This window comes from Thunnus thynnus, chromosome 14 (assembly GCF_963924715.1).
Source record: "Thunnus thynnus chromosome 14, fThuThy2.1, whole genome shotgun sequence".
Taxonomy (NCBI): domain Eukaryota; kingdom Metazoa; phylum Chordata; class Actinopteri; order Scombriformes; family Scombridae; genus Thunnus; species Thunnus thynnus.
In genome coordinates this window covers 1105026-1130747 of record NC_089530.1, presented here as the reverse complement: position 1 = coordinate 1130747, position 25722 = coordinate 1105026, and the positions used below count along the sequence as shown (strand labels likewise).

Sequence of the window (25722 nt, the reverse complement as noted above, 5' to 3'; positions counted from 1 at the left end):
ATACAGACAACTATGTCATTTTAAACACAAACACTACAAAGCAAAATGCACATGAGATATCAGGAAATAATTAGTTTTTATGGAATTCTTTGAGTGAATAAACAGATGTTAGTTGCTGCTACATCCTCCATCCCACCAGCCGCTGACTGCACAAATGTCCAAGCTGTTACCAACTCACTTGGTACATGACCATATCATTTTAGTTTCCATACAAGTAAAATTGACAGTTTAGACTGACATTTTGCCAGCTTCTGTCTTGAAAACTGACAAGCCACATACAGTGACTGATATGTCTATGGAGGCTCTTTTACCTTCACATTACCTGAAGTACTGCCAGAAGACCACATACCTTATATCCTGAGAAAAGGTCATTAGGAATGAAACCGGTGCTTCCTTGAGAAACCTCACTTGCAGCTTTGGTAAGTCTTCCTCCCAGTTCATATTCATTTCTGGGAGAGAATCTGATGAAAGTGCTCTAAAGCACTGTGTATGATTTTTGGCTGCTTCAGGGGTCATTTTATGACAACTTATACTGATGTTTGTTTATTCCAAATACAGCAAATACTGAGTAACAGCCTTAATGACTGACTTAGTGTGATATTGCTCAGTTGTGACAGTCGGCAGTTACAACCTGGCACAACACAGTCTGTGATGTATGAATGAGAGCAGAGGAACAGACGAGTTTGACTTTCCTGTTAATTTGCATGAATTTTGAGCCTTAATGAAGGCTGCAACATCATGCTTAAAACAGCACCAAAAGAAATAACCCACCACCCAGATGCCCTAACAGATCATTATGACATTAGAACATCACGAGATACTTTGGACTACAGGCTTAGACACCCAAGCAAGTGCTTGGCTGCACATAGAGAAGCATCAGACCACTACTCACTGACCAGAAACAGAATTGAGTCAGAATGAAAAGGCATTAAAAACATAGTCTGGAAGAAAATGAATCAGGTGTGGCAACAGCACAGACCAAGACATAAAGGGAAGACATTTCAATGTCAGTTAAATAAGAGTTGGGTTTGTGAGATGTACTGTAGATAACAATGAGCAGATGAAGAATAGGACAATAATTTGCGCAACACACTGTACATTATTGGAAGTCATCTTGTTTTTTTGTTTGTTTGTTTTTAACAATGTCAAGATTTTAAAATATATGGCAGAGAAACAATGACAAAAAACATACTGGAGTATTAATTGATGGGCAAGACACACCATCTTTTATTTTGTTTTTTGCCAGACTGATGGAACAAATCTATACAAGGTGATTTGATGCAGTAATATCAGTTTTTTTCATTCAGAAGGAAGAATTAGAATTCTTACGTAACAACATTGTTATAATAGCTAAATTCCATATAGAGTACATAAATGTAGATGTTTAAAGGTAATTCAAACTTTTCAACTCATGTAAATAACTTGAAACTTTATTTTAAATGTTTTCATTTGTAAGAAAATGTATGTGCAAAATATTTTTGTACTGTAGCTTACTGCTGCTTGGATTATTTTCTATATGTTTAAAACAGATGCAGTGCCTCTATGTTTTTGAAATGTTTGGTGGTTAACTAAAAGGGAAATGGAACTGAACGGGATAATTAGGTCCAGAAGATGGCGGTAAAGTAATGTAATGTATAAATAAGTACCCAGCTGCAGCGAGCTGCAGGGATAACTCGGAAGAAGACGCTGGGAAGATGTGCGCATGCTCCGTACAGTAAATCTTACAAAAACAGGATAAAGAGGGTGAGTGTTGTGTCCCTGTCGACAGTCACTGTGTGTATTTACTACGACTATTTTAAAACGAGTTTTTACTATCACAACTAAAATATAGAGCATGTTGTCGCTATAGTTACATATTAATGCGCTGTTCTCAAACGTTTAATAAAGTTATTTTAACTTAACAGTTGGATTTGTTAGCCGGCTAACAGAGCGGTGGACAACGCTGAAGTTAGCTTCCGATTAGGGGTTAAGGGGAAAGACATATTAGCAAAAGTCTTAACGTTGTATAAAAGGGCGATTTCTCTTGATATTTCTCCATCCAGACCATAGCAGGACCAGATCAAGAAACACTATACTTAGACTTGTCAAATCTGGACCAGATTACCAAGGAGACTCCAGAGACTCATTAAAACACAGTTTCAGATTTGTGAAATCTTTATTCTATTTGTGAAAACACAAAAAGGGCAATTTCACTGATTTTGCGGGGCTAGAAATTCATAGCACGATTCCACGTCTCCATTTCATTGGAGATGATCATGTAGAGCTCCTCTTTTTCACTTGAAAACAAAGATAAAAGTTATTTTTACCTTTTGAAATACAATCACACAATATCTTTATAGAGTACATTTTCTTTACTCAATCTTCTAATTTTTCTTTTAAATACAAAATGATTGTTGTTCTCTCACCTTTCCTCAAACTGGCCTGAAATATCAGTGAAATCGCCCTCTTTTCAGTTTCACAAATCTGAAAGTGTGTTTAAACAGCAGTAAGGCTTTTGCTACAATGTCTAACACTTGTTCATGAGTGTAACTGGTGGGAAAAAACGGTGAATCCGCTGCTAAATATTATTTATTCTTTTCCCTTAACTTCCCCCTAACCATCGAATGGCAAGCTAACTTCAGCGTCGTGCAGAACGGCGGGTTTAGGCAACGTTCCAGCTGTCTGAGCGATGTTAGCAAGATGATGGAAACCAATGGAGCAGCCACTTAGCTCGCTAATGTTAGCTGTCAGCAAGAAGCATCTGAAGTTACACTACCTTTACAGGGCACTGAGCTAACTTTAGCTTAGCCTCGATATTCCAGCTCTTGTATGGAAGAAGCATTAACGTTATGTTAAACTGTTTACAAATTTGACGTGTGTGACATTACAAATGACGACCAACTCACACTGAAGCCGTTAAGCGTCTATTGTAGACTCCATATTTCATCACTTTTTACATTCCTGTGTTTGTAGTCGATATGGACAGGAGAAGTAATTAAAGCAAAGAAAAACTCTTTCACAGTACATTTGGACATGTGAGCATTGTTTTAAGACAGACAAACTGCTGTTTTAATTAGGCAAACCGGTTCTTAAATTTAAGATGAAATATTCCTGGGTGCATTGCCATTTTCTGCAGCAGCTTGGTGTAACCTTGTCTTCATACAGTTTTCATGTTGAAATTCAGAGGTGAAAACTTGCTGACTGCATGTCAGTCTCTGTAAATCACTGTTTGTACTGCTCTGTTCATGCTCACAGTTTGTTTTGGTCAGAATATTATCTTATCACGGTGTACCCTGTGAGTAGACTGATTAAAAATCTTTAATCGGTTTTAGAGTACCACTAATTGACACAGTACACTTTAACAAAGACTGGAGTCTCAGTCTAACTGAGTAGGTGTGTGGGTCTGGGTTTAATAAGCAGCTCTTTTCATCCCAGAAACAGGTTTTAATAGTTTTAAGATGACGACTTCATGGAGTGACCGTCTACAAAACTATGCTGATCTCCCAGCCAACATGGACGGTGTGGCCATGAAGAAGTATCGGCGTGAAGCTCACCACAGGTACATGTTAGTCAGACTGCAGCAAGAAGTGCTGTAAACATTTTTAGCATGGACCAATTGTTCCTGACACAAAGTTCACACAAGTGTTGGAGTCAGTTTACCAGTTTCTGTTGTGTGTGTTTGTTCACTGTTGGATATTTGCACAGCATTGTAAATAGTACAGAATAATGACCTATGATAAAAACATTTTCAAATACATTTAAGCTTCTTGTAGTTTTGTAGAAATGAGGCTCAGGGAACTGTCCTCTGTTCATAGATGGCTGAGTTATTTGAATTTGGCTGTTGACAATCTGACATGAACCTGGATTTTCAGTCATTCTAAAAATAAACCTTCAACATTTTAAGCTGGCTGCTCCTCTGCTTTTTTTGGTTTTCATGAAATTAAGTGTTGGTAAATCAGCAGGGTCTTCCATTTAAATTTTCCCATAAAGAGTTAAAAAAAACAACAACAATATACCATACCAAAAAAAACTAAATACCATGTTACTGTGTAGTTTTCTTCTTCCTTAAATCTCTTTAAATCTCACACACACCTCTCCTGACTCTTAGACATGTGAAAGAACTACCTCTACCCCAAAGCAATTCTCCCAACAGTTTTGATATCTATATTTAAAGCCATTCTTTCCAGCAGGCTGGCAGAGTAACTTGACACCAGGCAGGGAAGCAGTGTTTCACTGCCATCTCTGGTTGAATGCTTTAAAGGATGGGTTCACAATTTTTAGCTGGTCCACAACAGCAGAGCCAGCCCTACAAACCCGAATGTCTGTCTGTCACTAACTGATTGAGTGATGAAGTCACACCACTGGTGCTCCAAAAAGTGTTAGTGGAGCTTTGAGTTGAGATTATTTTTGTCACGGTAAAGTCAGGTAGGTGTGTTGAAGCTGAACTGCTGCTGTCAGCAGGCAGAATGATCGCACTGTGTCCTCCTGTCGTCGGAAGTTTGTACTCCTGAGTCGAACTTGCCAAGTCTGAACTACCAAGTACACAAGTCTGAACTTGGCATACTTGGTATTGAGAAATGCCCTATGTCAAATTGGCTCCAGTCAAAGCCCGGCGCTCTTCCCGTCGGCTTGGTCACCACGTCGCCACTCCCTGTACCCATCGTTTCATATTAAAGCCCTCTATCGTTTCATACACAGTCCAACCATATTTTAGCTTTTGACCTAGTCTCATTCAAATGTGTCTTAAATATGAACAGTGAAAGTTCCTGTTCCTGTTCAGACTGGCTATTAAAAGATCCTCTTCAAATGTGCTGTCAGTGTGAGTGATGGGAGCCAAAAAAAATCCACAGTTTGTCAACAGTCATTTGGTGCAAAAATGCATTTAAAAGTCGATGTGAAGCTTATATGAGGCTTCAACAGTCTGAGTTAGACATATCAAGTGGATATCTGACACATTTACAGTCTTTTTAGCATCAAAGTCCCTCTTTGTGTTTCGTCAGACAGTGTTTCCCTGTTGAGCTGCAGTGGAAGTATAGTAACAAAAAGAGGAACTACTGCACTAAAAAGACTGTAATGTTGAAAGATATCTACTTGATTTGACTCATTTGGACGCTGAAGCTTCATATTAGCTTCAGATACACTTTTAATACATTTTTTCACAGAGGGAGGACTGTGGATTTTGCCCCCCATCACTTCCATTGTAAGTGCATTATGAAGGAATCTTCTAATGGTCAGTATGAACAGGAGAAATGATTACAGCAAGAAAAACATGTTTCACTGTTCATTTGGGCTCCTGACTGTTGTTTAAGACACACTTGAAAAATTGTGAACCCGTCCTTTAAATCTGTTGTACCTTCAGGGAACCCCAGTAGAAATGAAAAGGGTGTAAAACATATCAACCTGGCATTGTCCTGGTTGGGATTCTCAGAACACCCTGTTGCACCTCTAACCACACCCAACAGTGATGTCATCGTCTCCTGACACACCCCGAGTTCAGAGCTACATCACTACAGCAGGGCGACATGTTACACAACTAGACACCAGCTGCTGTGAAGTCACTATTAAAGTCATCCTTATCTTTGCCAGAGAAGACACAGTTTCATCTTCTGTGTTCTGTTCATTTCAACTCAGTTACAGTTTCATGTTGTGCTCTTGTTGTATGTTGATGTCTCTGTTATGTGTAATTCTGTTGTATGTTTACTGTTTTGCTTACTAGCTGTGATGTTGAGCAGGGGGAAATTACTCTAAGCAGCACAATCTTCAATGAAGAAAAGGTTTTGGATGCATTGGCAGAAGGATATGGGCATGACAGTATGCAGCTGGTGTTGGTGGTGTTTTCAGACTCTTACTGCAGTGAGCTGTTTGTGCTCATACAGGAAACATTTACCCCACTGCAACAGGAAACAGAACTGTCAGTCAGTGTCTGAAACCTTTAAAGGTTACTGTAGATTACTGCTACAGCTGTTGTTTTCACACTGGAGTTGTTTGCTTATTATTCTGTCAAATAGGCTGGAATGAATTTAAAGTTATTACAATAACTTGTTTTCTCTGTCAAATGATATTACTAATATAATACTACTGCTGATTATTATCAAACTCTTTGGCCTTTAAGTTGAGGTTTAGTCCACTATCTCCTAAGAAAAGTAGGAGGGGGGGTTGTAGGGCTGTTAACAGGAATATGTATTGCGTCACCAACAACATGTTTGTGCAGGGTGAATAAACCAGTAGAGCAGGAGATACAGACATTACTCAACAGTGCCACAGCTGGTGCACAGGGTATCTCTAATTTCAAAAATATCACCTCATGATGTTGACAAAACAATTTCGACTCATGGTCTGCTTACTCATGCATTCTGGAACTTTCAACCATATCACATGGTCCTCATCACCTGATGGACTTTGCTCAGTCATCATGGAACTGTAGATATTTAGATATTCCATATTTCTGGGCACTTTCAGGACATTGTGTCTATATTGTCTTAAAAGTTGAGCTTAACAGTTCATGGAAGACCATGTGATATGGTCAAAAGCTCCAGAACAAGCAAGTTGATGCATGTAGATTTTCCCCAGTGAAAAATGAACTGTCAGGCTCAATAATTTAATGATGCTTTAAAAGCTTAAATTAAAATACACTTTCTTCCTTCTGTTCCCTTTATTTCAAAAGACTTTTTCCATGATTTGACCAATCATTGTCTACTTCCATGAGCATCAACATTATGTAAACCTGGATTAGTTACATGGCGTACCAGGAATGAAACCCTGAAATCCATTGAAAAAATGTTTTAAAATGTCAGATGTGTGTATGTGGCTTTTTGTATGTTTAATAGCAGGTAATGTTCATTGCAAGCTAATGAAACACAGATCATACAAAGGTCTTATTACTGTTGTGGGGATATAACAGGGTATTGAGATGTAATAGAACAGACTGTTCAGTGACAGGGACAGCAGAGCTGTGCAGCATGACGTCAGTGGTAGGAGCAGCAGCTATGAGTTCAGTGGTAATACTACATGTATTCTCTATTACAAAGCTTTCCAAGGGATCTGGCTCAAAACCATCCTGCAATGAGGTATGCCATCTTTTTGTTGTTGAAACAAACTGCGACTACTGACTAAATTACTTTTCCATTTTGATGTCCATGATGTGAATTGATTCTCCATCCAACTCTCATGGAACTCCATCCATACTGACACTGATTGTGAGTTGGATTTCTCCCTGTGGAGACAGCAGTTGGTGGTCATTGTGATTTCTTGGTGTGAGCTCCTTTTGTTGCATTTTCCCCTCTTCCTGCATCTTTCCTTTTACCTCTCCACTCAGTAATCCCCATCCGTTATGTCAATCTGCTGTCATTCCTCACACCATCTGAGTAGAAAGGCCAGTGTGCAGTCTGAGCAGAGTCACAGATTATACTGTATGTGCACTGTATAATCTGTAAATCTGCAGAAAAGGAGTCAACGGTGTATGAGATGCTAGAAGGTGTCAGCTAACATTTGTATACAAGTCCAGATGGTGAATTTTGTTGGTTACTTTGACAGTGTGAGTTTCATTGTTGATTTGATTCATTGGGGGCAGCAATTCTATTAAAGTCTAGAAATGATGGAAAATGATCATCAGTGGAGTGCTTCCTTTGCTATTACTCCTGCAGGTTGTTTCAACAGGCTTGAAATATCAAAAATGATAGTTTTAAGGTCAGATGTCAGGGCAGGATATGAAACCTCAATACTTTTTGAGTACTAATTGAACTTTGTCATTAGCACAAAGTCTTGAGCTGAAATGATTAGTTGATTAGTAGATAAGTCAACTGACGGAAAACTAATTGATAACTGATTAAGCATTGAAGTCATTTATCAATCAACAATGCCAATCATTGTCTGGCTGCAGCTTTTTCAATGTGATGATTTGCTGCTTTTCTCTGTTTTACATTTATTTGAGTTTTGGACTTTTGGTCAGAAACAAAACAAGGTATTTGACAAATACAAGTCTTGTGTTTTGAAAAGTGAAAAGTACTTTTTGACTATTTTCACAATTTTTGATGTTTTATAGACTAAATATAGTGCAGCCCAAGATAAGTACCAAAACCTGGAATCAAATGCTTGGTCAGACTCTTAGTTGTGATAGTTGTTTGATCATACACTGAGTGTGCAGTTTATAAGGTCCACCTTACTAACGCTGTTCAGTCAACTTTACGGTAATTTTGGAGGCTGTAATTAGTGCTGCTGTTGAATTGTTTTGTGTTGTGCAGATTTTTACCCTATTTACCCTATTTACATCAATGAGGGTAGACTAAATGTTAGAAACACCTCTTAGATTTATTGCAGGGCAATATTTATAGTAGACTGCAGTAGTTTAACTAGGTGAACCTAATAAATTGGAAACTTAGGTTTATTTAAATTATCATTTTGTTAATTTTATACTGTGTGTTGTATCTTATTTTGGTGCCAACTAATGAGAGAGATAATAGTGCTCCTATAAAAATACAGTTGCATAGCAAGGGGGTACACATGAAATCTACATCGGGGATGATGGTATTTTTGCTTGGGTGTAGCACAAATAATTTTGTTAAATGGATACCTTTATGACATTTTCAGTTAAATTTCTGGGATTCTAATATGGTTAACAACTAATATGGTTAAGAACTCGATACAATCATTAGAAAGCACACCAGCTAACTATTTGAAGGAAATCTTCAGATGCACTGATCAGTGTATAATAACCCGGGGAAGTGCATGTCAGCTGGTGATGTGGTTAGTAACTTTCATGTAAGTGACTCATTGTAGTCTTGTCAAACACAGCTAGCCACACATCAAACCTAACCTCACAAAGTCTTGCTCAATCAGACTGATACAATGCTGCCCTATGGATTTTCTCCTGTAGCTTTAGTTTGAATCCTATTAATCTTTATATGTTTGAGTATTTACAGAAAGACGTCAGACTAAACTGATTTGTCTACTATTCACTATGAGTTATGTTGTAGGTAGCAGTGCAGTATTTCATGTGAACTTCCAGCTGTCACGCAATGATTGACCATACACTGTTTTCCCCCTCCAGAGTGTTTGTGAACCGAAGCTTGGCAATGGAGAAGATCAAGTGTTTTGGTTTTGATATGGATTACACTCTGGCAGGTAAGTGCAGTTTGAGCCTCTTGGGATCAGCCTTGATAAACCTATGAAGGTCTGCATGTAGAGGAAAAAGACATGTTTACAAATGGAATTGCCTGAATATGGACGTACTCTTGGTCCTTGCTCCCAGGCTATGTCTGTTTTTGACCAAGAAGCTAACCATTTGGTGTATGAAGCTTGCTGGCAACACTACACTGCCCTGCAGGAGGCACTCAATTAACTTTTTCTAGCAGGGGTTATAATCTTCCAGCCTGGGGGGCTAGAGCAGGCCTGCAAGACATTTCCATAAGGCCCCACTAACCCTATCCCTTCATATTAAATTTGTTATAATAAAGCAATTAACAAAATTAGACCAACCTTCATAGAAATTCTCATGATAATTGTTAGTCCTTAAAATCAGAGATTTCTGCCTGACAGAATCAATTCAGACAAGACAGACAGACAGGTTTTTGTGTTGCAGTAACCAGAACAGAAGTCTGTGGTTTCCTGGGGGGGACAGTCCTCTTCCCTGATCACTGCAACACCCAGTGTAACCCAAGCTGCTGCCATCCAGCTGTTTATGGGGATATTCCTGGACTAGAGGCAGCCACACAGTCATTCAACATACCATGGTGGGAGGAGGTGGCTGGGGTGTAAACTAGTGTTCATGTAGTATGGGTTTTTAAAGGCTGATTCCAGTCTGTGCCAAGATTGGAATCAGCCTTTAAAAACCCATGCTGAATACTATACCACACTAAACCCATGAACCCTAGTTTATACCTAGCCACCTCCTTTTGGATGAGTTTGGATTCATTTGGCGTGATGTGTGTTTTGTGAATTTGATTGCTTCTCTCTGTTTGTGTGTCTAGTGTATAAATCTCCTGAGTATGAGTCGCTGGGCTTCGACCTGACAGTGGAGCGCCTGGTGTCCATTGGATATCCACAAGAACTGCTCAATTTTGTTTATGACCCCTCCTTCCCCACCAGGTTGGTCCACTAAACTCACATTTTTTAAAATTCATTAAAAATGCTGCACCTTGCATACTGACTCAATGTTTAGCCTTAGTTTGTTCTGTCAGTCACTGAACACGTCATTAGCTGTTTTCACCACTGCAGCAAAGAGACTCCAGCAGTCAAATATGTATGAATACTCTGAGACAAAAATATTGTGTATGAATGTATGTATGACAGAGTGTATTTCCTACTGCCTCTGACAACTCCTCATCACCTCTCTGTCATCACCTGTCTTCATTCTTCCTCAGAGGTCTGGTGTTTGACACTATGTATGGCAACCTGCTCAAAGTGGATACCTATGGGAACATCCTGGTGTGTGTGCACGGATTCAACTTCTTGAGGGGGTGAGATCCACTTCTCCCACTGAGCTGTCACCATGGTCCACCAACAACAAAAAACAAAGCAAATATCCACATTGTTAAATCCTCCCTCCATCCTACATTATTCTTAAAATGAATCATATAGAATACTCTGAATTTAGGGATATGGGCTAACCATAGTTATGCACCCTTACATATACAGTGAGGATGACTGTGCATCTGGCTTAAAAGCAGCTATTTATTTTATCATCACTTGTTTACCTGCTGTGTGTATGTATTTATTCCTTCTGCACAGGCCTGATATCAGAGAGATGTACCCCAACAAATTCATTCAACGTGGAGACACAGATCGCTTCTATATCCTCAACACACTCTTCAACCTGCCTGGTAATAAAACATCCAGAACACCACTACTTGACAACACTCCCTTATGTGAAAAAAAATCAAACGACTGTACACACATGCGCATGCTTGGTCAAAATGATCATTTCCAAAAAAGAGAAATTTAGATTTTTAGCACACTTCTGTACAGTTTTGAACCAGCTAAAGGTTGACTTTGTTACATGTTGCTTAGCCCCACCTCAACACTGACATCACATGTTGCTGTGAGGTTTGACAGTCTGCTCATTTGCTGTCACCATTTTGGAACCATGACAGAATGACAGCTAATGCTAGCTACACTAGCCCTCTCCTGTCTGTAATGCAGGATGAACACAGCACTGAGTGTGTGAGAACAGCTGATGACTCAGCATATGTTGAATTAACATGAGCCAAAAGTAAAGTCTAGAGGCAATCAGTGCTAACATTAGCAAGCTAAGCTAACTAGCTTCCACTTTCTGAGTAGCAGCATAATGGTCCTCCCAAATGTTGAATCTTGTAAAGGTCATATGCTAACGGTTGATAGCCAATGCTGTGTGGAAATATATATATATATATATATATATATACACACACACACACTAAAACTGTGTCTACACAGGAGGCATAGTATAGGCAGCACGTTAGTAGAGCAGCAACAGCAGTGAGTGTTCTGTCTGTGTCTACACAGGATGCGTTCAGGCACAGTGTTGACTGTAGGTCACTTGTGTGCCCAAAACACAAACACTGCGGCTATGCGCAAAGAACAGAGGAAAATAGGCTTGAAGCATAAAAATCATCTTCGAGCCATGATTACACATGCATAGAGCGAGTGAAACAGTGAAACACCAACCGCTGCATGGATTAAAATATAATCTGTCAGTGTATCTGTGCTGTCAGATGTATGTGAGATGGATGAATGAAAAACTAGACTGAAAGGCTTTCTGTTTAGACACACTGTAAGCAGCTTCTGACAGGCCACAACATACACCGAACGACAAGAAAAGGATGCAGTCCTTGACTTGCTTTCAGCAGACACTCCACTCGTCCCCCTGCAGTGCGAACACTCAGCTGGGTGGTTGGGCTGCTCCAGTCCTCTTTCATGTCACCAACCATACAATGAAGTTGCTCCTAACAGCAGCACGCTGCCCTCTGACAGGCTCATATTAGATAAGACCCGCCCTCATGAGGCTTGCACACCAATCAAAAATGACACATGACAACCTGTGATCATCAGAGGCTTGATGTTCTGACACTGTTATGTCCGCAATAAATTAAATTATTTCATAAAATAGTGCTCACAGTGTTTTTTCCCATTGTTTATATTGGCTGCATGTAAATATTCAAGATTATAATCAGTCATTTTGTTTTTCAGAAACCTACCTCTTTGCTTGCCTGGTTGATTTCTTCAGTAACTGCTCCAGATACTCGAGGTACTGCACGCCCACTCTTGTATAGATAATACATAATGCTGGCTCTCTAGGAAGTGAAGCTGCTGTCATTTAATGTGACATTTAGAATATGAGCTTCTATTAAGAACACTAATAAAGTTCTGGTTTTCATTGTGCCATGATGTTTCAAGTTTTTGTCTGTCATGATAAGAATATGGTTCTGGGGGGAAACACTTGAATCCTGTCGTGCAAACTCTAATGTGAACATGATTTTTACTGTCTGTAGTTGTGAGACTGGCTTCAAAGATGGTGACCTTTTCATGTCCTATAAGAGCATGTTCCAGGACGTCCGAGACGCTGTGGACTGGGTTCATTTTAAGGTAGATTCCTTTTCTAGGCAGCTTTTGATCACCTCCTCCAGTCAATGCTTCATTCATTCATTCTTCTGTTTGTTTTTTAATATGTTCAAAGGGCTCCTTAAAAGAAAAAACGGTTGAAAACCTGGAGAAGTACGTAGTAAAGGATGTAAGTAAACCACTTTAAAGTTAACTTGTACTTGTTCATATTTTATTTTCATATCTCATTGAATCATGGTGGATCTAATTAGAGGTGTGCCATATCGTATTGTTCATGATAACTGGTATAATTTTTCATATTATTAAAAAAAAATTCATTTCATGATAATGGCAATATTCCAACTTGTTGACGTAATGTTGTCATACCGTTATACACAGCAACAAAAAGCATGGCTAAAAGCGAAGTTCAGCTAATTCCAAAAAGGGGAGCGACTTCAGTAGTGTGGAAGTGATTTGGTTACAAAAGATCACCTGTACAACAAACCACAGTAATATGTAAGAAGTGCAAGAAGACTGTAACAACAATAGGGGGCAATACAACAAACTTATTTCACCACCTCAAGCAGAAGCACCCAATTAAGTATGAGACGAGCCAGAAAGCTCAACAGCTATTCATTGTGAGTTCTAAACCAAGCAGAAAAACTACACTGTCAACAAATAACTAGTGACATTTTTGTTTAGTTTTTACTGAATATTTGAAGGCAAACTTTATGCTGACATATAACACTATAACACTTATCATGTTGTAATTGTATGTTCTTGAAATTAATAATAAAATATTTTTCAGTATTTTATCATATCATCAAGAATTATGGCAGAAATACCCTGGAATATGGTAGTATTATTTGAAGGCCATATCAGCCACCCCTAGATGGAATGAAGGATTTTAACACTGTTGCCCAGATCTTGTTACTGTGTAGTAGCAGAGTGACACATTTTAGAAGAGTCTCATGTCTTTTGCTGTTTTCTGTATTGATGAAGCTGTTTCTGTTTTCTTCCTCCCAGCCGAAGCTTCCTCTCCTCCTCAGTCGCATGAACGAAGTCGCCAAAGTGTTTCTGGCCACCAACAGTGATTACAAATACACACAGGTGAGCTTAAAGTTTACGCTCTGATATGTTAATGACCCGAACCACAACCTACTGTCTTTTTTCACTTTTTATTGTTTCTCTAGAATGTCTGTTAATCATGACAGTTACCTGTATCATTTAATAATGATTCCTAACTGTTTATTTATGTCAGGTGATGCTTAAAGCTGGACTGGATTGTCCCTGTTTCTAAGTTGCTCTGGACCAGGATGTCAAATAAAAATGTGCTTTTCTCTCTTCTCTCTTTCAGAAAATCATGACCTACCTGTTTGATTTTCCTCATGGTCCAAAGGTAACACCAATGATTTGAAATCATTTAACTGCAGCATAAGGAGGCATATCACAACAAAAGCTATCAAAAAAACTATATATGAAAAGATACAATTATATACTGTGTATATATATACTGTATATAATCGTTTCTTGGTTGTATAAACAGGATTTACTTTAAGGGCTTTGATCATAATGTTATGCAGATACAGTATATTGTGTGTGTGTGTATTTATTGCAGCCGGGTACAGCCCACAGGCCCTGGCAGTCCTACTTTGACTTGATCCTGGTTGACGCCCGCAAACCTGTGTTCTTCGGGGAGGGAACAGTGCTGCGACAGGTCGACACTGTGAGTGTGTCCTACTCTGCTTATATTGCTTCTTATTGTTTTTATTTGTTGCTTTGTCAAGATAAAGAAAGTTTTGTGTATGAGTGTGTGATTCAGCCCTGGTTTATTTCAGGCCACAGGTCGACTGAAGATCGGCACATACACCGGACCTCTCCAGCATGGCATTGTTTACTCTGGAGGTAAATAAATAGCCTGTTTTTAATAGAGCTTGTTGATTAATATTTCACTTTTGAAATATTCACACAAACAGCCATCTAACAGTATTTAAAAGTGATAATTGCTTCTAATTTCTCACTTTACAGTAATGAAGCAGATTGTGTTTTATAGCTTGTTAAACTGATTCATTACATCAGATGGTTTCAAGCCCAACTGGAGTGGAAAAGCATCAGTCATACACAGATTAATACTAGACAAGAACTAAATCTAGAACTAAATCTAACATTTTCTGCTGCTGCTAGAGGTTTGTTTACATCAGGACTAACCTGAATCAGTTGACAAAAATAATGTATACTGTATATGTTATATGGTCAACAATAATTACTTGTTTCTTTAAAATGATAGTAAGAGATAAGTGATTTAGCTTGAAGAAACAAATATTAAAAGTCTAACATTCACATAAAACTTCAATGAATAACTGAATTGTGCAGCACAAGAGAAGAAAATGACCTAATGCACTGACTCATAAAGCTGAGGTGTGAACAGCATTAGTGCCAACAACCTGTAATGTAACACTTTGTGTACTCACATGGGGTCACAGTCGCAAAGAATTTACTGCACACACTCATCTCTCTGCACTGGTCAAATACAGTCTGAAGCCTGAGGTGTTTTGTACCATGGCAGATGTTGGTGCCATTGATTACTATCCAGGCTTTTCATTGAAATAAATCTTTATTGCTGCTTCTGAGATACATGAACTCTGTGAATGCACAAAGGCAGAAATATGCAGACTAGAGCTGCAACGATCGCATTGATTAATCGATAGGAAGAAAGTGAATCGGCAACTATTTAGATCAGGGGTTCTCAACTGGTCTCACCCTGGGACCCACATTTTCCCACGGTCATCAAGTCGCAACCCACTTTTATAGAATTCAAACCAAGCAAATTTATTCTTCAAAAATATCCTTCGAAAACACACGTATGTAATCTTTTTTTAACATAAATAAATATATATGTACATATATATACGTCATATTTGCGCTTCACTGTCTTGCCTCCGAACATCAACACAAACTTAGAGTGAATGTCAATCAAATGATGGTTACCATGGCTACGGTGCAAGACTGCTGCACATCTCTGACGCATGCCTGTCAAAATCTTTGAAATTTTTTCAAAATAAAAGACAAGTCCAACATCAGATGCACATTAAATATTATTTATTTTTGACCAGCTGTCCGCGACCCACCCAGAACGGGTCCGCAACCCACTTTTGGATCGCAACCCACCAGTTGAGAATCACTGATTTAGATGATCAAGTTGAATTTTTCAATCAGAAATGATAACACTTTGTTGGTTCCAGCTTCTCAAATGTGAGGATTTGCTGCTTTCCTCAAGTTTATATAATTGTAAATTGAATACTTTTGGGTTTGTCGGACAAAACAGACATTTGAAGACATTATCTTGGGGAATCTAAGATGTGCGTTTTATTGACACTTTTTGACATTTCAAACACTAAAAAATGAATCAAAAAAATCAATCAATAATGTAAATAATCATCAATCTACAAAGCTGTGTGTAGGCCTGGTGTTTCTAGATGTCAGTTACTGTGGAAGTGGGTGTGCGTGAGCCTCATTTTCACTCCCACACTTGATCAATCATTTGCCTATCAATACATCCGCCAGCTCCACTGCTAAACCTGTCAATGAAAAAACCAGCAATGAAGTAGCACAATGTCACTGACTGTGTCGCATCGGTGAGGCTTTACAACAACTGCCATTACACACAGCTCCAGCTATTTATAGTGCATCAGTCATTCATCACATGTACCTGTAAACCATCTCCTGCTGTGATATCTCATCATCTCAGTCATCATTTTAAACATCAGAAAGATTGAATTCATGGGGCTCATATTCAAATGGTGCTTTACAATAAAGGATCAAATGAAGAGGTAGAGGTGGAATCTCAGAAAAATTGAGTTAATGTAAAACATTTTGGATTATTGCTTTAGGAGGTTTTGGTAGTGTTGATATGATTCACCAAATTGACATGTTAAATGCCATCATCACACGTCTAGGTTCTTCTGACATCGTGTGTGACTTGCTGGGGGCTAAGGGAAAAGACATCGTCTACATTGGAGACCACATTTTTGGTGACATTCTCAAATCCAAGAAGCGTCAGGGCTGGAGGACGTTTCTGGTTATACCTGAGCTGGCCCAGGAGCTGCATGTGTGGACTGACAAGAGCTGTAAGACTGGACACAAACATACAGTACAACTGATCTCTGATCTGCAGCTTAATCAGCTTCTCCTCAGAGTCTGTTCTGCACTTTTAGTAGTAACATTAACAGCAGCAGTAGTAGTTTTGTGTTAAAGGATTAGTTTGGAACTGAATATAATATGTCAATCAGTGAGCTTTACAGCTGCTGGTAGGTGGATTTGGTTACTTTTGGACAGAGCCAGATTAGCTGTTTCCCCTCCAGTCTGTCTGTTAAGCCGAGTAGCCAGCTTCTGGCTGTAGCTTCCTATTTAGCATCCAGACATGTCAGTGTGAGTGTCAGACTTTTCTATAGCTGCAACAAGTAGTTGATTACTCCATTAGTTGTCAGACAGAATTTTATTTTGACAATCAAATAATCATTTTAGTCATTTTTTCAGCAAAAATGCCAAAAATGAGCTGCTTTTTAGCTTCTCCAATGTGATCATTCAATGCTTTTCTTTGACATACATGATAATAAACTGAATATGTTTTGGATTTGAAATGTTAGTCGGACAAGACATTTGAAGACATCACCTTGAGCTGTGGTGAACGATAATGGATATTTTTCACTATTTTCTCACATTTTAGAAACAAAATGATTAATGTAGTAAATAATCGATCGATTAATCAGTGATGAAAATAAACATTAGTTGCAGCCTTTTCCTTTAAGCAATGAAGAAATAGTGTAATATAGTTTTTAATATTTGGGAGTGGGGAAAAATGCAAAGTTCTGTCATTTTGGTACTAATAGACTGTTGAAAAATGCAACAGTATTATTATTATTATTGAACTGTGATGTCATGTGATGTACTAATACTAGTTTCTGTTTTTTAGCCATATTTGAGGAACTTCAGTCTCTGGACTGCTTCCTCGCTGAGCTTTACAAGTGAGTTCCTCTTTCATGTTAAAGCAGATATTGGTAGTGTGTTTGGAGTGTGTTACAATGTTGTCTTCATGCACAACTCATCTCTTAGAGATCTGTGATAGTTCCACTAAAACACTAGCACAGGAAGAATTCAAAGAAATAGTTTCCTGTCACAAATGTCTCAGTTAACACTTTGCTGTTCAAATTCTTTTCATTTGCACCTGTCTCTATACAAACTCCCTTAAAGGTGAATGCTTTGTAAGTTCATTATGTTGAGACAACAAAATTCATCAGTTCATTCAGATGAATCAGTAGAGTTTTAAAGTTAAGGGATAATGCCTGCTGCTAAATTTACAGTCCAAATAATGTGCAGTAATTGAATAGAGTTAATAGTGTTTATGGTGTTGATTATCCAGGCTTTTATACAAACAGAAAGCACTTGTTCCTAACTAGCTCGCAAGTGTCTTGTCAAAATCATGTCAGGACACCTCAGACAGTGTTCCAGTGAATAGTTAATGACCTGCAGGTAATTATACCAACAATGTCTGCTACATTACTGGTTCCTTCTGGGAGAAACATCCTTCACCGTAATTTAAATAGATGACAGATGTTAAAACAAATGTTAAAATTGATGATTCTTTCAATTTTGGGTCCCAATTTTAATGCAAGGACTATCACAAAGCAGTAGGTCTTTGGCACAGAATGTGTGGGCGTCTCCAGCTGTTTCACTTCATGTATGTGCAGCAAAAGGCAAAAGAGCTGGGTGAAGATGAATATAGATTGGAGGGTGTGGTGATTAATAAATACACTGTAAGCCAATCACATCACTGATGTCATAGCTCTAAAACAGCTGAGCCAATCACAGTGAAGCATGACGACAATAACTCATTAGTTAAAGCTGTTTATATGACCACATCCACTGAGAGCAGTAAGACACTCTGAGGCGTCCTACCAGTAATCAACTCTGCATCATGTGCTCTCATCATTATATTTATGTCAGTACACTGTGGCTTGTTTCATCAGTTACTGACTTGGTATCAATTTCTACAGGCATCTGGACAGCAGCAGCAATGAGAGGCCTGATATCAGCTCACTGCAGAGACGGATTAAGGTACAACTTTCTGTCATAAACTGACATGTTACCAATTACTGAGAGCTCTTAAATGGTCTTGGTGTCGATTTCTTCTTATATTCCATGAAGTGGAGGCACCTGGAGCATTCATAAACCAGTCAATACACTGAACCTGTGTTAATGATTACTGTATGTAAAACAAGTGTTTATCAGGTTAATCCCTTCAACCAGTAGCTGTAGTGCAGTATGTGCAGGAGTAGAGTCAGGTGTGGGTGTTGCTGTCACAACAAACATGGAGGTAAGTGTTTCCCACAAGTGTAAATGTACTGGTGGTCGTGGGTGGTGCAGCAGGTTCAGTAATAAACTAGTCAAACAAAGTTATAGAGTTCTTTGTAGGAAAATACAAAAAAATAATAAAAACACTCAAGGTCTTCTTATTGGGAACATTTTTAGAGCTTTCACTCACATCTTTTAGCCTTCATGTATGTATGTGTTCCCCACAGCTGTCACATGTGATGTCATGATGATGTCATACACCACTCCAGTCTTCCTCTCAGGAGGGTTCTGTCTTTAGAGTAGCAGCAGAGATGTTAAGGTGTTGAATGGATACTAGAAGACTCTGGTTAGATATACTTGTTAGTTCAGTCCCACTGTAGCCGTGTTTGCTCCACAGGAACTTTCCCCAGGGACTAACAACTCAGTTCCTCTACCTGCATTTCCACTGGAGGAACTAGGGTCTAAATGAAGTTGCAGGGAGATTGTTTCACTCCCCAAAAAGTCCCTGCTGGGGGGATAGTATTTTCCAAGAGTGCAGGAACTTTGAGGGTGGGGTTTGCAGAGATGACCGTCGCAGACACCACGGCTGCTTCAACTTGCGTTCTGCTTCATTCACAAAACAAGGAAGTACTCTAGTATCAATTTAGGTTCAGTTTAGGATGAGGGGAGGACAGTCTCTTCATTTGATAACCATCATTTTTAAAAATGATCATTTTAAAAAAGACGAGAGAAAAAAGAGAGAGCGAGAGAGAGAGAAAGCTTGGCGGTGGTCGAGTGAGGGGAGGGAGCAACATAGCGAGAACACAGCAGAAATAAATAATCATCAAACACTTAACAGATGATTGACTGTGGAAACAGTTTCCTCCTCTGCTTGTCTCCTCTTCATTAATTACATCCAACTAATGCAGCAGTAAATACAAAGACAACAGGACAAATCTGAGTTTGTTTGAATTTGGATTTTATCTACCTGGGAAGATAAAATAGAGCCTATGTATGAAAAACACTAGAGGAACTGTGCACAGTGTCATTATCATCATGTTGGAGTATTTTGGGCTGTAAAATGCAAAACAGCAAACAGTCTGCGGTGTTTCTACTGTAAACATCAGGTGTTGCCTAGAGCTTGATGAGCTGGGAGTTGGTGGCTTTTAGCACACAGGATTGCATTTGGTGCATTCATGATGTTAAAACATGGAAAGTTTTGTGAAACCTGAATGCTAAAACAAGTTCGGCTCCGTGTGCTTCTTATTAATAATAATAATAAGGATTTGTCCTCAGGACTGAGGAAAATAGCAGTCAATGAAATCTTCTCTTGCATGTCTCTGTGTCCCTTCCAGAAAGTGACCCATGACATGGACATGTGCTATGGCATGATGGGAAGTCTGTTTCGCAGTGGATCCCGACAGACCCTGTTTGCCTCGCAGGTGATGCGTTACGCTGACCTGTATGCCGCCTCCTTCATCAACCTGCTCTATTACCCCTTCAGCTATCTGTTCAGAGCTGCACATGTACTGGTGAGACTCATCCTTCTGACTCAGGGCAAGATGTTTGTGTCTGTCAGCTGCACTTTGATCCAGATATCTCACTAAAACTGTTCCCTCCCAGATGCCTCATGAGTCGACGGTGGAGCACACCAACATCAACATCATAGACACAGAGTCCCCGTTGGCCACACGAAACCGCCACGATGTGGACCTCAAGGAGATGGAATGCAAACGACACCAGCTGACCCGATCTATCAGCGAGATCCAGCCGCCCCACTTCTTCCCTCAGCCTCCACAGGAGATCACCCACTGCCACGACGAGGATGATGACGAAGAGGAGGAAGAGGAGGAAGAGGAGGAGGAGGAGGAGGAGGAGGAGTAGATGGAGGGAGGAGAGCAGACTGTACAGTGCATCCTATTTTTACGTTTCTCAGCTTTTGCTTTTTCTTTGATCAGCAGTCACCAGGACTGTAGTTTCAGTTCCACACTCCAAAGCTTGTTGATGCATTTTGACATTTATGTATATTTAGATACTCTGTGCATCTATGTGTACCATTCTTGGACCTGGTCTTGTACATGACTACTGCAGATTGAAGTGGTTTTGACTACATCCCTGGTAACTGAGCCTGTCAACAGAGAAAGATGAAGTGAGTTTAAATGTATGCCTGTTAGTAGTATAACATTCAGGCATGGGGAAGAGAAGAGCTACCAGAAGCAGGTAGAGCAGCTGTTAGATGTTTGATCCTCCTGGCTCTGCTACATTTACTGAGTTTAGTTAAGGTAGTTCTCTGCCCTGCTGCTCACTCCTCCTGCACTGGGCCTCTCACTTTAAAACAAGTAGAACACAGAGGTGAAGAGTTAAACCAGGGAAGCTTCAAAGAAAAATCCAACCTAAAACTCGGCCACATTAGTAGAAGTTGTAGTCACATGCTGTTTTTGGGACCATATTTGAGGTGTCATTTTTTTCACAGCCAAATGTAGAGATGTGATGTTTTGTCGAGGTGATCGCGTAGCTACAATAGATTTCAAGTCATTAAAAACATCCATGGTAAATGTTTGATGTTTCTACATGCACTGTAGCCTCAATAGAGCAGAATTCAGTGCAGCCATCATGTTATCATCCACTCGCCACACAGCGTTCATCCCCTCTCTGGGTTTTTTGAAAGGAATTCTAGGAAATGTAGGAACTGAATAACAGCACATCTGAGGGTGGATTTATACTTTTAGAAAATTGAATTGTAGTTTTTGTATTAAACACAGCTGCTGAAATTTAAAAGTTATAACGCAGAAGAGTATTTTTTGTTTAGCAAAGACCATGTAATGCCTGCTACGGTGAGGTGAAGTCAACAGGAAATTGCCAACACCGTATCACAACATATCACAGAAACTTCACACACGCATTTACCCAAACCCCCCCTCTCCCCTCGCTCTCACTGTGTTGTAAAATAGGACCACATATTTCCCATATCCCTCAGAATGAAAAGGCTTCAGGGCCCTAAAGTCCTGATTGTTATATAATCTGGCTGCTCATGTGTCTTTCAAGATCCTGCAAAAGTAACAGTGATATGACTGTAAACCCTGCACGGTGTTCACTGAGGATTGTGAAACAGTTGCTGCCTTATTTATGGAGCTTTGAGTTCATACAGTGAGCGTAAAGGAGATGCTTATTGTATACATATAAGTATATTTTGAACAAGTATTTTGTGTGTTTGTTTTTTTACATCTGAAGCATGAAAGGTGAAAGTTAAGGAAGCCCATTTCTTTTCTCTTTTTTTAAATGTTTTGTCTTTTTATTGGATAGTAGCAGTGAAGTGGCAGACAGGGAACAAGAGGAGAGCGATGGGGACAACACCAAACAAAGGTCCTTGGCTGGAATCAAAGCAGGGACAGAAAAAAATGATGGAAGTTAAGAATGATCAAGAAAAATAAATATATTTAGAGTTTGAGTCAAACTTATGAGACGCTAAGTCATAATTCTGAAATGTTATTTATTTATGATGTCAGTTTGGTGACAGGTTGATGTTCATACCTGCAAAGCATCTCTGCTTGTTGCACCTCCTCCAGTGCCAGCTGGGATCCATATGACACACAAGTCATAATTCTGAAAATGTGTTTATTTATTATTATTATAGGTTTGAATTAGTGTCTGGTAATTTCCATAATTTAGAATCGGATGATCAATCTTTTGACTTATTGTCATCATTTTGACTTTTTTTGTCAAATTTGAACTAAGTCAAACTTATGAGATCATATGTTGTAATCATGTGATTTGTAAAAATTGTTACTTAGAATAATCACTCATAGGTTTGAATTAAAACGTCCAAATTGTGACTTAGTGATTAATAATTTTGACTCATAATTGTGAATCAATAAGTCAAACTCTTGACTTAGTGTCACAGTTTTGACACACTATCACAATTGTGCTAGTTGTTGTGGTGAGTATTTGTGTTTTTGTAGCTGTTTTCCTGTCAGTAATGCTCCTCTGCAGAGAGGTGAACATGCTGCTGGTCTATGACTGCTGTACACACGCTATTACTGTCATTGGAGAGGTGAACTGCTGTTTATGAGTTTTCAATGTGGGTCTGTCTCCATCTGTACTGATGTCATTACATGATGAGGATGCAATAGTATATTATCATCTTGTTTTTCTTTGATTATCATGTTTTTATTTGTTATCTGGTCTGTTACAGCCTTGCACAAGACTTTATTTTTGGAGCTTGAAGACACTTCTTTCTACTCTCCTAGTTGTGGGTCAAAGCTGATTGAAATGTCCTGCTGTCAGTGAGATCTGTTGGTTGTTTGATGTGTGTCAGCCAAGTTGCTGTGTATGCTGCTGTAGAAACACAAAGGTTTCAGAGTGGGCCATGTTTCAGTGTGGAGGGCCAAAGAGAGCAGTACCAATGGTTTTACATATTCAAGTCATTTCAGAGCCGTTCAGCATGCCTGTCTCAGTGACAGTGATTGCTGTCAGCTGCTTTGAAACGTTCACTTAGACTTTGATAATCAGACACAAATGTAAAGTGAACCAAATGAATGTTTTTTTATTTTTACCAGAAAACGTTTGCGCATGTGTTGAAGTTGCATTTTTTTTAATGTTGCCTTTGTTTTCAAGTTTGTTGAAAGCAGTAATGCTCCAGTTGAGATGGTTTGAGTCATGAATGATGTTTGTAATAAATTTTCTGATCTGATCTTGTAGCTGAGTTTTGATTTTACTGTGAGAATAACTCAAAAAATACCAACACTCTGTCTGTCATTTACATCCATAGAGAATGAGTTTGTTTAGCTAATGTATTTTCTAATGTTAAAGGACAGGTTCATGTTTTTTCCAAGTCTGTCTTAAAACAACAGTCAGGTGCACAAATGGACATTGACCACAGTCATTTGTGCAAAAATGCATTTAAAAGTAGATGTGACGCTTATATTCAGCTCAGCACAGTCTGAGTTAGTCATATCAAGTGGATATCTGACACATTTACTTTTTAGCATCAAATTCCCTCTTTGTGTTTCCTCGGACAGTGTTTCCCTGTTGAGCTGCAGAACTGTCTTATTTATCTATTGGGACCATGTGCAGTGTTTAATATAAATGTTACCATCAGCTTACAGCTCATTTTCAAAAAACACACAGGACACATTATACAAAATACAAAACTACACAGAACAGCACATCACATACACTCACAATGTCAACTAGAAATTAATAATGTAAACTTGTCAAATTAAAAGCAAGATTATTATTTGTCAGGCATGACTCTGACTGGCACCCCTCTTCATTTAAAAGTTTCAAACCTGCTACAACAAACACACACACACACACACACACACACAGTCATGTCAATGAGGCCCTCTGACACGGCTAAGTCATCCAAATACTGAAAGTAAATTTAGAGCAGAGCAATATCCAATCTATAAGCCTCATTTTACCAATGTTATTTTGTGATTATTATTGTTTATGTGAAGGATTACTTGAGGCTATTGTGCTTACATATCTCTTTCACTTCTTCATGCTGATGTCTGAGTTTACTGTGTATTGAAGCACTTTCTTTGATTAAAAAATAGTGCAATATCGTGTTGCATCATTACAAATTCATTGATATATATATTCATTTCATTCAATGTACGATGCAATTTTGAATACTTTCTTATTGAATTGTTGAAATATTATTCATCCACCACATGATTAAGACACTCTTTCTGGTGACAAAATGTGCTTAAATCATAAAACACAGAATTCAGGAAAATTAAAATGGAAAACACGGAATTTGGGAGAAAATAAAGCAGAATCTGGAAAAAATTCAAACACATTTCATAGGGCCCTAGTCATAGATTAGTCACAAGCTGCTAACAGGGATAGCTTTTGGCTTCCCCCCTGACAATGACCACCTTTAATATTGGTGGAGGGACTCAGAGCAAATCAAGAACCTTTGACTCAGGACCTTCAGGATGTTGGACTAGGGATATCAGGGCTGTCTCCTGGAGCCAGGCCTGAGAGGGGACCTCCCAGGTGAGCACCCGGTGGTCACATCTGTATACATGAGGCCCAGTTGGACTCAGCCTGAAGACATAACATGGATCGGCCCCTCTGTGGGCCCACTGACTGCAGTATGATAGCACACTTTGCCTGCTGCAAAATTACTTGTAGGGACTGTTGTATTGACTTCCTGCTTTTCTCTCTCCAGCATAACTCACTCAGTCTTTTCAGTGAAGTTCCAATAAAATAAGGCTGGTGATAGTCTACATATTTCTTATAGTCAACCATATCTCATGAACGTCACCTGTCCATCAATGAGCCACACTGTTGAACTGGGTGACACCAAATGTGGATTAATGGGCAGCTGAAAATAATCCCCAACAAATACCCTGTGTGCCATGTTTGCTGAAAACGACAGTGGCCGGCTGTTTTAGAAAATTAAAGAGCCCTTTTAGAAAAAGGAAAATATATATTGATGAGCCTTCCCTAAACATATACATCATCAGTAGATATCAAAGAGCTTGGAACTGAGAAACATGGAGTAGATCAATCAGAAAGCAATGAGAGGTAGATTTATATGTTGTTGGTTTTGGTCATTTCATGGGATTTGTTGTCAATAACAAAAATATTCTTATTTAATTCATGTGAAGGACTGTTTCAATACACAGTTTGAGCACTTAACCTTCTAGAGAAAACAAAACAAAACAAGAACAACTGTTTGACCTTTTTAATTGCAGACTTGATGAATTACCAGGAAGTCATCATTTAAGACTGATTTCTAAACTAACATTTGTAACATTATGTAAGGTGCTATTCTGAAAAATCAGTACTTTTATATTTAGTACCTAACTGCATTGTACTTTTAAATGTAATTACATGAGTTTTTGTGTTGTTTTTTCACATTTTGATATTGGGACTTGTAAATGATCT

The 25722-nt window shown here is 38.8% G+C and overlaps 1 protein-coding gene across 1 annotated transcript; it reads left to right on the top strand.

Annotated features, from left to right (window-relative positions):
• The first annotated feature begins 1647 nt into the window (after positions 1-1647).
• On the top strand, positions 1648-23512 carry nt5c2a (5'-nucleotidase, cytosolic IIa). The gene is made up of 18 exons (XM_067609266.1): positions 1648-1743; positions 3415-3538; positions 9026-9099; positions 9945-10062; positions 10338-10433; positions 10705-10796; positions 12142-12199; positions 12444-12537; positions 12629-12682; positions 13519-13602; positions 13850-13891; positions 14111-14218; positions 14331-14397; positions 16449-16619; positions 17465-17516; positions 18546-18606; positions 20178-20354; positions 20446-23512. Exons 2-18 carry the CDS (start codon positions 3438-3440, stop codon positions 20704-20706), a joined length of 1710 nt encoding a protein of 569 aa, XP_067465367.1. The 5' UTR covers positions 1648-1743; positions 3415-3437; the 3' UTR covers positions 20707-23512.
• The last annotated feature ends 2210 nt before the right edge of the window (positions 23513-25722 follow it).